Below are 12,893 nucleotides of genomic sequence, written 5' to 3' on the forward strand. Positions count from 1 at the left end.
CACCGCGCTCAGCCAGTGAGCGCACCGGCCATCCCTATATAGGATCCGAACACGCGGTGGGAGAGCCGCTGAGCTCCCAGCGCCGCACTCTCCTAAGTGAGCCACGGGGCCAGCCCTTAAAAATTATTTTTAAAAAAAGAAAAAGAAAAAAGAAAGGAGGCAGCTTAATGAGGTCTATTAGATTAGTTCATTGCTTGTTTTACACCAAGTATTTGGCGCCATCAAGTGCTCAAATATATGTATGTTCACTTGAATTTGAAAACTGACACTTCTGGTGTTTTTAATCACCGTTCTAACGTAAGAAATAATGAGGAATGAAATATTTAAGAGGATAAGAATAAAAAGTTATCAATCCCATTAGGCACTCTATATCAGTAATACCAATACACTAGCAGGAGATAAAAACAAATTAGGAATCACAACTCTGTGAACACAAAGTTCCACCTGGTCGTGTTATGATAAACCTCCAGATAGCATTACAATCTTGCTATTTGATGGGACATTGAACACCAAAACTATGATGCTGTAATAAGCTGATAAGCCTTCTAAACATCTGTCATCCATATTCTTTACTCAAATGCTGATTAAGTGCTTGTTCTTAAAATTTCAAAAGCAACAGTAAAAAATACGGAATTTAAAAATATACTATCTACATGATTTCTCAGTATTTTTGAAACATTTTACATTTTACACAGCTTTCTCACAAAGATTGATAAAATGAGTCTGGGCAAGTGCTTTCTATGTAATGGAGTAGCCCTAGTAAGTGTCCTTAAATAAAAATCATTTGATTTGTACAAGCACCTTATTCTCCATGCATTTTCCTATATTTCTAGGATCTTATCTTTGTGCCATGTATTGTGGTAGATACTGGGGCTACAGATAGGAATAAAATAAAATGCCTGTCATCAAGAAGTTCACACAATTTAGTAGTGGGACAAGATGGACATTCACAATTCACTGTGATAACTGCTATGACAGAAGTGGCGACCACAACAAATTCTCTTAAGACAAGAAGAGTGAGTGACCAAACTTAAGCACCAAATTCCATCTCTTCTACTTCTTGTTATTATGTGGTGGGGATATGTTGGGCAGCACTTGCCTACTGCACTAGACCCATCCACACATGCGCTTTTCCATCTTTTCATTCATGAGGCTGAGTGGGTAAATTTCATAGTTCCACAGTTATGGATACAAGGAAATAGGGCTAGAAAGGCCCATGTGGACTGTCAGGCATAGGTTTGGGGGCCAGCACACTATGCCCGAGAAATCTTGTATTTGTGGATATTGGGCACTTGGCAGCAATAAAGCTGGTACTTCATTTTCCCATTCTGTTCCTGTCTTTGTGTATCCAGCTTTCTTGGCAGGGAACCACAGAAAATAAAGGGCAAGTGGAAGGATTAGGGTACCAAAACCCCACTGTTAATTTGCCTGTTTTCACTATATCTCTGTTTTATGTCATCTCTTAGAGCTGAACTTTCATGCCCCAGGGTCAGGAGCCTGGGAAACAGATTTTCAATAAATGCCTATCAAATTGAAAGCTAGAGCAACAGAATAAAGTTCAAAAAGCACTTGGTCTCTGTAATATCGTTTATCTTCAAAAACCTTCATAAACACAAAAAATTCATATTCAATGCCAACCCTCTGAGAAAATCTATATTTCCCATGAAGTCCTTTCTAAATCTATAAGGTCCACCTTCTACAGTGGCTTCATCCCACTTGGAGTGCTTCAAAAAGAGAATTTTTTAAAGCTTACAGTCTATCTTAATTGAAGGTAGATGACAGTGCTAAACCTATCAAAGTCTATTCAAATAAAACAATAAATAAATATCAGTCTATTTATTTAGGGAAGAAATAGTTTAAGGTTAATTTTTAATTTTTTAAAAAATTGAAAGAAAACAAACTGGAAGAAAATAGATGAATTAAAAAAGATGTTTTCACATCTATTTTCCATAAGTCTCTTCATTTCCCCCCAAGAAATATTAAAAATAAACACATTTCCTTTATTTTAAAAAGTAGATTATTTGGTTGTCTCTAACCTGAAAAAATGCTCGAGCTTCTTTATACCTACACTCAATAAACCTAGAGTGTGGTATTTCTTCTAGAAAGTGCATTAGATCTTTAGGAATGAGAACTTCTAGTCCATCAACAATAACTTGCTGTAACTCTGGCCTAAAAACAAAAGTTAAAATTTATTATAAGGATTTAACCCCTCTTTAATGTTTTAAAGAGGCAGCCTCTTTAAAATATCAAACATTAGCAAAATAGCTAAACATCAAGCATATTTTCCTCAATTACCTCAGATACCAATTAGCAAATATAATAAGACCTTGAAAATCCAATATCAAACAGCAAATGAATTTAAGCATCTTGGTTAATATATTTTAAAATATTTTTATACTTGTTCATAAAACCTCGGCATTTTAAGCAGAAAGGAAAGTTAACTGACATAATTTTAAACTATCAATTTACTTTTGGAGAAGTCAACATTTTTACCACTTAAGACACATGAGTAAATTACAACAGCCCGGGAGTCTCATTAGCAGGCAAAATGCTAATCTGGGAATCGGTCTTTTGTATTTCAGATATTCCACAGATATTCTGATGAATATTTTTGATTCCTCTTTATATAAAATTATACTTGCACAATGTAGAGATGGCTTTTATGTATTGGCATACATTTATGTTTAATATTTGCTGACTAACAATTTTTAACTTCACTGAATTATTAATTAAACTTTCAAATAAATTCACAATAAAAAACTAAAAGATGTTTTCTTAAAGACATTTATTTGAAATACAGAATAAGAAAAAAACATGCATAAAAGTGGTAAGATAATAGTGGCTATTATGATTTAGACTAAAATAATAAGAGGAGCCAATACTAACAACAAAATATTTTCTCACACACACTACTCTTTTTTCTGGTCATTTTATTTCTAAAACCTGGCTTGGTTCAGAAAAGGTCTGATATCACATATACAAAAAATGAAGAAGCCTCCAGTTTTGAATACCTTTTTCAGTCATTTATCATCCACTACAGCTTATCAAATTTTACATGAATCCCTTCAAATTACTGTTTCTCATAAGAAATATTTTTATTACTGTGATAGCTAAGAATATATTTTTGCACACAGTTTTAAAAATATACAGGAAGGTGCATAAAACATAAAGGCATAAAAAAATGAATTATAAAATACACACCCATTTCTCTACCGCAGAACTGAATTTTGTCAGCTTCTCTGCAGTTCTCTGTGTCCTAGCCAATCACTCCCACTCTATCTTCCCTAGAAATAAAATCTCTTTTCTGCTACCTCTTCTTTATTCTTCTTAATACCTTTAATGTATAAGTACAAATCTATGAATATAATTTAGCCTGTATTTGAACTTTTAATAAATGTAATCATAATATTTGTACTCTTTTGTGACTTGTTTTTGTCACTCAACATCGGAGGATTCATCCATGCTGTTGCATAGAGCTCTAGTTCATTTACTTCCCTGCTGCATGATTTTGCTGTATGAAAACATATATATACACATATAAATTCATTTATCCTTTTACTGTTGAAGGGCATTTAGGTTGCTTCTAATTTGGGGGCATTAAGAATAATGATACTAAGAACGTTTACGTGAATTATCTATTAGATTTCATTACTAAATCTAAAAAATGCACAAGAATTTATGACTGGACAACAGTCATTTCACATTCCCCCTTTGAACTCTGAACTTACCTGTCAAAAGCTCCAGGATAACGACCAAACTGTAACTTTCGAAAAGGAACAAATTTCCTGTCAATGTGGCCTTTGAGTCGTAGATAGCCATGCCACAGGTAGTTGCCACTCCTCTCATGAAAGACTACCAAGTGGATGGCATGAGTGGCCAATTTGCAGATATAGTGCAGGGGGATTTCGGTTCCAGAAAGTGAATCTATCCCGTCTAGCCGGGGATCTTTGCTCTCAATCTTTAGGCACTGAAATCCCATATTCTCAGCTATCCGAAACCAGCCTTCCTAGAACCAAAGAAACAGCAAGATTGAATATTTGAAATCAAATACTACGAGCAAAACTAAAATGATTCTTACACTGAATTGGGCCATATTTTTGTACTTATCTGCTCTTTGCCAGAAGATTTTAAAATGAGAGTAATGAGCAGAAAGTAGTAGTGGGAGAATAAAGGAAAGTGGTAAATAAACTCTGTAGCATGGAAGATATGTCCAATGACCCGCTTTATGAAAATTAATATAAATTTCTTTCTTGGAATGAGAATGCCCATTTTAGTGTTCTCTGATTAGTTTCTATAAGGTAAATGTTAACATAAGGATAGCACGTTAAACTTGTAATTCTTTTTTCTTTCAGGATTAGATATACTTCACGGAACACAAACTATAACCCTCAATGCTAGCTGTCTTCACTGTAGGATAACGTCTATGGTATAGATAAATATTCTTAAAGAACAGAAAATTATGAGTTTTACCTGTTAAATCATTTTTTGAAGGTAGGTCAACTCTTGAGAAACTGGACCCCATCCCTCCCATTCTCAGACTTCACTCCTGAAGTTCTACATCTCCTGCATCATTCTTTTCCAGATCAATCCCATCAGCCATTCAAACATACTCTGGTATCTTCTATGAATAAAATAAAACCTCTCTTTACCCTGTGGGGTCTCCTTCTAGCTCATGTCCCATTTCTGTTCCCCTTTGCACTCAAACTTTCCAAAAGTGTGTTCTATTCTTCATGTCTCCAAAGCTTCACCTCCCACATACTCTTCAACCCAAGAGTACTGGCTCTGATCTGGCTTCTGCCCCCTTCTCCATGAAACTGCTATTTTCAAGGTGGCCACTGACCTCCATACAATTGAATCCACTGGCCACATTTCTGTCCTCATCTTACCGAACCTCCCAGCAGCACTGGAGTCACCGGACCCATATGCCCAAGCACTTTGCTCTTTTGGCATTGAGGGCATTGCATTCTCTTGATTTCCCTCCTTCCTCACAGGCCTCTTCTTTTCAAACTCTTACCTGACTCCTCCTCTACCTTATTTCTAAATGTTGAAATGTCAAGAGCTTGTTCCTAACATTTTTCTTTTCTTCTTTCTGTTCTTTTCCCCTCTTTCTGTCCCCCTGCCCTCCTCTTTCCACTACTCTCCCCTATCTCGACTCTGTCTAGTAAACTTGTAATTCTTAATTTAACTTCTAATAACCCTAATCTTCAAAAGTACTTCAAAAAAATAGTTCTATCATCTCAAAGTTTATAGCCCAACAACCTAAAATGTTACCTATCAAAATGCACATTACAAAGTAGTGTGAAACACACAAAGACAAAGTGCATTTTCTGACATCATTACTTACAGTATAAATCTCATGTAACAAGATTAAACTATATGGTAGATTTTAGTCCTAATCTCAACAACCAGTGTTAATAGATTTTTTAATAGTATTAATTATTAAGAACACCTTACATTTGAATAGGAATTTACAAAAAAAGTTTTCAAAGAACTTTTATATACATTATTGTATTTGCATATGACATCTACTCTATAAATAGCACAGGTATTACAGATAAAGAAACAAATTCACAGAAGTCAGGTTTCTTGTCTTAAAAAACAAAACTAATAAGTTGCAAAGTCACTGTAAGCATTTGGGTCTTATCCAACCAAATCCAAGGTCCTTTTCACTGTATAACAAGACCTCTCTAGTTTATATTTTATATCCTGTGAACAAAGCTTATTCACATTCATTATCTCATCATCTCATTATTCATTATATCACTTGATATCCACAGCAAGGAAGATATTATTATGCATAGTCCACAATTAAGAAAAATAAAGCTCTAAGAAGTAATACCAGACATTAGGTTATTAAATGATGAAGTGTCCTGAAGTTTGTCTTACTGGCCACAGCATTTTTCAAGAGCACTTTCTTCACACCACTTATTGCCTTTCAATGTTGTCATCTGAATTAGTTGTGCCCTTACCTTTGCTCTTATAACACAAACAAGCCTCTATCACACTATTTATTGTACTGTTTTTAAATTGTTTATTCAAATGATTAAACTCCATTAACAGACTACAAGTTTCTCAACCATAGGAAGCAACAGTGTCTAGTACCTAGCAGATACTCAATAGATATTTGTTGTGGTGGTTTATATTGTTAAATGAGAGAAAGTGATACTTCTGGTAACAACCAGTGTCTTCTTTTGGATACAGAGCTAGATTGTGTTCTGGCTAATGGAATGTAGATAGAAATATCATATACCACTTCCAGGCCTGACCTTACAATGTTCCAAAAGATCTTCCATGTTCTGTCTTCCATCTATATGTATAAAAGCAAAGAACTTCAAGATGGGAAAACCACACAAATGAAACAGCCTGGATCCCTGGATCACTGCTTATAGGACAGTCACTCAGGAATATCCCTGACCAGGAATAGCTACACTGGATTTTGAGTAAAGACAAATACTCCTTTCTTGTGTTAAGTCAATGAAATTTTAGGGTTGTTTTTAAGAGCAAGTAATGTAATTTATCCTGGCTAATACTATTTTACCTTGACTCTCCTTATACTAGAATTGTCAACTACAGAACTCCTCTTTTAGTGGAAAGTACTGATTGAGGGTAATGGTGGCCAACTCAGAGAAAGACTACTGTACAGAATGAAAGAAAGGCATTATAAGATGATAAATTCAGAAAAATTTAAAAAGGCCAGCCAAACTTTGAGAGAAATCTGATCTTGGGTTGTGGGAAAGACTGACAGACAAAATAGGCAAAACTCTCATTTGGCTTGCCATCTTCTAACCATAAGAGAGAGAAGAGTCAAGAACAAAGAAGCTGCTCTGATCAAGTGGAGTAAAGACAAAGGTCAAGACTGTGCTGCACAAATCTACTCCAGTTGCCTTGGCAGTGGTATGCTCACTTTAGGGTAGTGGCATTATTTAAAAAAAAAAAAAAAAATCACATGCAAATGAAGTCTACAGTAATTAGATCTAATGATCTATTTAGCTACACCATGTGAGAAGTTTTAGGAAGAATATCCAAGGGCTCTCTACGATGTCATATGTATAAAAAAATAACCTGAACCTGTGTGTTTATTCTGAGTATAGCTGACCTTTTGCTTCTTCCACTGACTTTGGCCATATCAGTTTTGCCAAGAATGGCATATTCCCTTTCTTCTAAAGCAGTGGTTCTCAACGCATGCAGTATGGCCCCCAAGAGACATTTTAGATATTTATGAGGATATTTCTGGTTTACCATAATGATAAACTGGCACTTAGAGGCCTAGGCCAGGAATACTAGAATCCTACAACACAAAATATAAAAATCTATCCTGTGTTCTACTTAATTTCAAATGTCCTGTAAGACAATCACATAGTGAAAAATTGGTTTATAATTATCTGAGCCCTTATTTCCCAGGAATACAATAGACATGTCTATAGAGAGACAATTTTAACTTTTTTGTTTTTGGAAACTTATTAACTATTTTGGAAAATCACATTACTAACAACAATACCATTCATAGTATGAGTCTATATCTGTAGCTATTACATTCTGTGATCCTGCTTATAAATACAAGTATCTGAATTACTTTATTATGGTGTCCAGTATAGTCTTGCCTGAATTTTTACACACTAAAGCATATATTATTAACTTTTATTTCTACATTATATAACAGTTAAGACATTATATTGATTTGGGGGATTATGTGTGTAGGAAGATTAAAATTTCCATGAACTTCATTTTGGGAAAATAAAGGAACATTATAAAATACTCTTTGTAAAAAATGGTTTATAAGCCTTGTAAACTTTTCCATGAGAAAATCTAATAGTCCAATAGAAATGACCTACAAATACTGACATTTAGAAGTCTCCCTAGTGAAAAAGCTGGCACACTCTTAAACCCTACAGTAAAGTCCATCAGTTAATGAGGCTTGACTATAAAAAAAGTTTTCAATTGATTTTCAGTGTCTCATACTTAAATATGAACAAATATTATAGAAAATCTATATTATGGAAAACAGACAAACAAATAAGAAAAATAAACATACCAAAAAACAAATATCCACAAAAAAAAAAACCCAAAATGCAGCAGGGAGCAAAAGATTTTTTCAAAAAACCAAAACTTTAAAATGTGCAGAGCTATAAAAGTTAAAACTGAACCCATGAAGTAAGAACACAGTGCTATAATAAGGAACAAGCAGAATACAAGGAGCTTTTAGAAAATAAAAATATAAAAATTTTTTTAAAAAAAGACAAAATCAATGGCACCATTAAAGATTTTGTTAAAAAGCAGAACAGTTGGAAAAAGAGATGGAAAATCATAGAGCAATGATAAGAAAGTGAGAGGATCAATTCTGGAAGTCTGGCATCCAAGTAATAAAAAGTTCAGAAAGAAGGAACACTTTCAATACTATTGCTGAGGGTCCTAACTACATCATGAAGTCAAGAAAAAGAAATTAGTTGTAAGAATTAGGAAGGAAGAAACCAAACTGTTTTTTATGCAGACAATACAATGATCTACGCTCAGAGAAAAAGAGAGAAAGATATATATATATAGAGAGAGAGAATAAACTATTAGAGTGTAGCTATAGAATTCAGTACAGAAGCTGGGAAACAAGATCTAAATACAAATCTCAACAGCATTCTCATACACCTATAATAATGAATTGAAAAAAGAAGAGGAAAAATATCTTATCCACATCCCCCCCAATCTCCCACACAATAAAAACTGTAAGGTAGTAAGAAATAAATTGTACAAAAGATGTGCAAAATCTATAAGAAAAATTAGAATATTCTATTAAAGAGCATCAAAGGACACCCAAATTAAAGGAGATATATTTCATGTTCATGAATAAAAAAATCTTAATATTTTACAATGTCAAAGGACCTTGCACACTTTTGCTTTCTCAGTGCTCTGTGAATAAGCCTGAAGTAGACTGGATGATGAAAGACACATGGCCTAGGCACCTCCACTACCCCATACAACAGCTAGCTATCCTGAAGAAGCAGGACTAGCTAGCTAATTGGCAGAGTAAGCTTAGCTGAGACCAGAAAAACCACCTAGCTGAATCCTACCCAAAGTGCCAAGTCACAGAATAGTGAGCTAAATAAGTGATTGTTGTTTTAAGCCACTAAATTTTGTGGTGGTTTGTTATACAGCACACACCAACTGATACGTAAGCCAAATTAGAAATCAAATGGGAAGGTAAAATAGAAACACTTTCAGAAATGCAAGGTTTCAACCTCCCATGCTCCCTTCCTCAGGAGGTTATGGGAGAATGTTCTCTCTTACGATGATGGAGTAAATCAAGAAGACACATGTAATCTAGAAAATAGGGGTTTTTAACATAGGAAAGATAAGGGGATTTCCTAGAATGCTATGAAATGGAGTTGCAAAACAATGCTGGCACAGCAGACCAGTCTATATTATAGGTGTAAGACCAAGAGCTCCTGGAGGGATGTCTCCAAGGAAAAATAAAAATGGAACTGAGAGATTACCTGATGTATTAGATCCTACTGAGAGTTTTATGTTTCTACTGCAGATTTCACAGATGGATTACTGTGAAAGGAGAAAGAAGGAACCACCACTGAGCTGGTACAGGAAGCACTCTGGGCTCCTGAGCTGGGGTGATGGGGGTGGCGAGGGCTTTAGCCACACCTCTCTGACATCAGCAACCAGCCCAGCAATGACCAAGTTACCACTGGAAGCCCCCTGGTCTCCCATGCAGGAATGAGAGGGGTGCCACAGGCTTCAACCCCACCCCTCCTCCTTCCTCCTTTTCCCACCCTGTTTCTTTCCCCTTTTCCCTCTCCCCCTCCCCACCAACTGCTTCACAACAACATCATAGAATATTTTTTTTAAAAAAGTATTATTAATAAATAAACTTAAAAAAAAGAGAGAAAAGGATATATAACCAGAGTAAACTGGTAGCTTCCATGTAAATATCTATACACTCATAATAAAGTTAATACTATTTATTTAACTACAAAATGCAATCATTTCAGGATGATGATAGGAGTTGTGTATGTATAGATGTGAGACAAAGTAGATTTAAGAGCTAAAGTCTCATAATTCATAATCTAAATATGAAATGTTAAAAACAAATATAAACATTTATAAGTGAGAAGAAAACAAGGTAGAAAGAATTCAAAGTGGTTGGCTCTAGGAGTGGGAATAAGGGGTGGGAAAGGGAAGGCAAATACTGCTCTTTTTCATTATAAGCTTTGCTTTAACTATCTGATATTTTAAAACTTAGCACTCGTATTATTTTGCTCAAAAATAAACAATTTAAAATATCATGTTCTAACTTTTCCATAAGTTTAAACATCTTCAAAATGTAAAATTAGGAGAAAAAATAAACAAGCAAACAAAAATCATGGACTTATATATATACTTCATCTGTTTTTTATCACCTGCATCACCGTATGGAAAGAACCACGGCCCAGGAAAAAGCCAGAGCCCATTCTCTTGATGCCCTGTGTAAGAGTTTAGGGCAATTAAGGAATATATAGCTTATAGTGATTTCCCAGACCACCACCATCCTGGAAAGTGAGCCCCGCCAGCAGGGGTCAACACAACTAAAACAGATCCAGCTGTCGACTTAATGCACATCTATCATGGGTGGCTAACTGCCTAGTTAAGTTCATTTAATTTGATGATAATTTTCTTACTTGAATAACTCTTCAGAATGAAAAATAGTGAAATCAGAAAGTTAGAGGTATTCCAAAAAAGAAGTAAGCACATTTCTGGCATGTTTGATTGAAACTTTTTTTTTTTTTTTGACTTCTGTCTGAGTTTCACGTTGTAACCTTTAAGGAGGATAGAAACATAAGTTCAGATTTTTGGACACACCCAAGAAATACTCTACTCAAGTATCAAAGAAGTACCAGGCACTTACAAAACAGGAAGAACAGTACTATAGACTAGGGATACTACCCTCATTTATACCTTATGTGATATATACCGAAAACTCACCTAACCCTTCCTATCTGCCTGCTTACATAATGAAGATGCTAAAACCTGTCTTTTTAGCCTCCCTCACAACTAGGAGACATGTGACAATGGCTCTGGATAGTGAGATATAAATAGCAGTTTACCAGAAGCTTCTGAGAAAATTTTTCCTTCAAAAGACAGATGTGTGTTGCCATTCCTACCTCTCATTTTCCTGCTTTGAACATGGATTTTGTTGGAGTGAGCAGGACTGAAGCCATGTTGGGACCTAAAGCTGCCTGGGCTGCAGATGTGGGGGGATATTAAAAAGGACAGTTTTTTTCTCTCCACTCTTTCTTCCCATTCCCTGACTTTCTTATCTTGCTTGCTAAGTAGTAAAACAGGCCAAGAAGCTAATTAGTACTTTGTAAAGCTAACAGTTCTTTCTTTGAGACTTGTAGAGTTTTGAGAAATGATCAAGGCCAAGTGACTGGAAGCTGACCTTGGATACCAGCCAAGCACACCATGGCAACTCAAAATTTTGCAGGGTCCTGAGATAACAGTGAAGATGAGAACAGAAACCAGATGAGGCCTTGGTGAGACCTTGTACCTGGTCCCATACACCTGGTCCCTCATAACTCACGTCTCCTTCTCTCCTGCTTTTCACCTCCCACATTCCATTCCCTCAAACACTCCTTTAAAAACCTGTCTGTAAATCTAAATCTTTGAGATGGGATAGACTGTCATCTCCTTCGGCTGAATACATCTGCTTTTCTAACACCAACCATTTGACTTCTGAGGTTTTTTTTCTTTCCTTCTCAAGGGCACGGGCAGCCAGACCTGAGTTTGGTAACAATGTGATACCTGGAGCTATGACAGCTATCTTGTGATAATGAAGAAAGAACTTCAGAGATACAAGCCAAGCCCAGACATCAATGGACATCTGAACTAATATCAACAGCCATCAACCTTTCAACCTTGTGTTACTCAAGAAAAATAAATCTCCTATTTGCTTTAGTGGTTATTAATTGTATTCTGTTACTTATAGTGGAAAATATTCCTGACACAATTTATAAAACGTTTTAAGAACATTTCAAAATGTCTTACATCTTAGACTGGTTTAATCCCATACTACTTTGTGAAAAACACATATTCCATTATTTGAAAGCAAATCATCCTACCTCATTCTTCCATAGGTGATACTGTAATGCAAATGCAGTGAAGTCTCTTGGAACACAGAAAAACTTGCATTCTGAAGTGGAGCCATAAGAAATATTTTTGACTTGTTCAAAGTTTTTATTAATCAATTCCAGAATCAAAGGATCGATAAGGAACACTGGTACATTCTGGCTGGATGTTAGCATAATAAATTTTTTAACTGCACGCTGTTTGAGAGGAAAAGAGTCCCCTTAATTCAATTAAACCAATGCAAACTTATTTTATTAAATTTTTATTCATCAATTTTATAAGAATGTATGGTGTGTTTACATGCTTACTGCTGTGCTAAAAAAAACAAACAAACAAATAGGATATATGATCCTTGCTCTCAAGAAGCACACAATCTTCTAAGGAAGACAAATAAATATTCACAATACAAGGTCAAATATGCTATAATAAAAATACATACAACATATTAAAAGTCCAGACCAGTAAGCTATTTTATAATTAAACATACATCAAAAGGATAAGAAAATCTTGACAGAGGAAGAGGTATCTAAGATGAAAACTTTAGGCTTACAAATTATTCTCTTGGTATTAGCTAAATCTTTTCAAGCAAAAAAGAAAACATCAGATCTGTCAGATTTTAAAAATCAGTCATGACAACCTTTCAAAACCAAAAATCAATTGTGTGTGCCGCTTTTCTTTGTATTTGTAATGCTGCTTAACCTTTCTACGCAAAAGACTCAGACCAAAATAAAGTCCTGCTTGATCATTCCATATATAGTTTGATTTTCTATTAATATTGCAATATTTTTATT

General features: G+C 35.1%; 1 protein-coding gene across 9 annotated transcripts in view; it reads right to left on the minus strand.

The window, feature by feature from the left end:
• FKTN (fukutin) overlaps positions 1-12,893 on the minus strand; it is a 69,380-nt gene that overhangs the window by 34,241 nt on the left and 22,246 nt on the right. For 7 of the 9 annotated variants that reach the window (XM_063082017.1, XM_063082022.1, XM_063082018.1 and 4 more), the window contains 3 exons: positions 12,096-12,299; positions 3,729-4,006; positions 2,037-2,169 (listed from right to left, as the gene is read on the minus strand). In XM_063082017.1, the coding sequence (XP_062938087.1) occupies positions 2,037-2,169; positions 3,729-4,006; positions 12,096-12,299 (615 nt within the window). The remainder of the gene's footprint in view (positions 1-2,036; positions 2,170-3,728; positions 4,007-12,095; positions 12,300-12,893) is intronic. The other 2 variants (XM_063082023.1, XM_063082021.1) reach the window with 2 other exon arrangements.

The sequence above is a fragment of the Cynocephalus volans genome, chromosome 17, assembly GCF_027409185.1.
Source record: "Cynocephalus volans isolate mCynVol1 chromosome 17, mCynVol1.pri, whole genome shotgun sequence".
Lineage (NCBI taxonomy): Eukaryota > Metazoa > Chordata > Mammalia > Dermoptera > Cynocephalidae > Cynocephalus > Cynocephalus volans.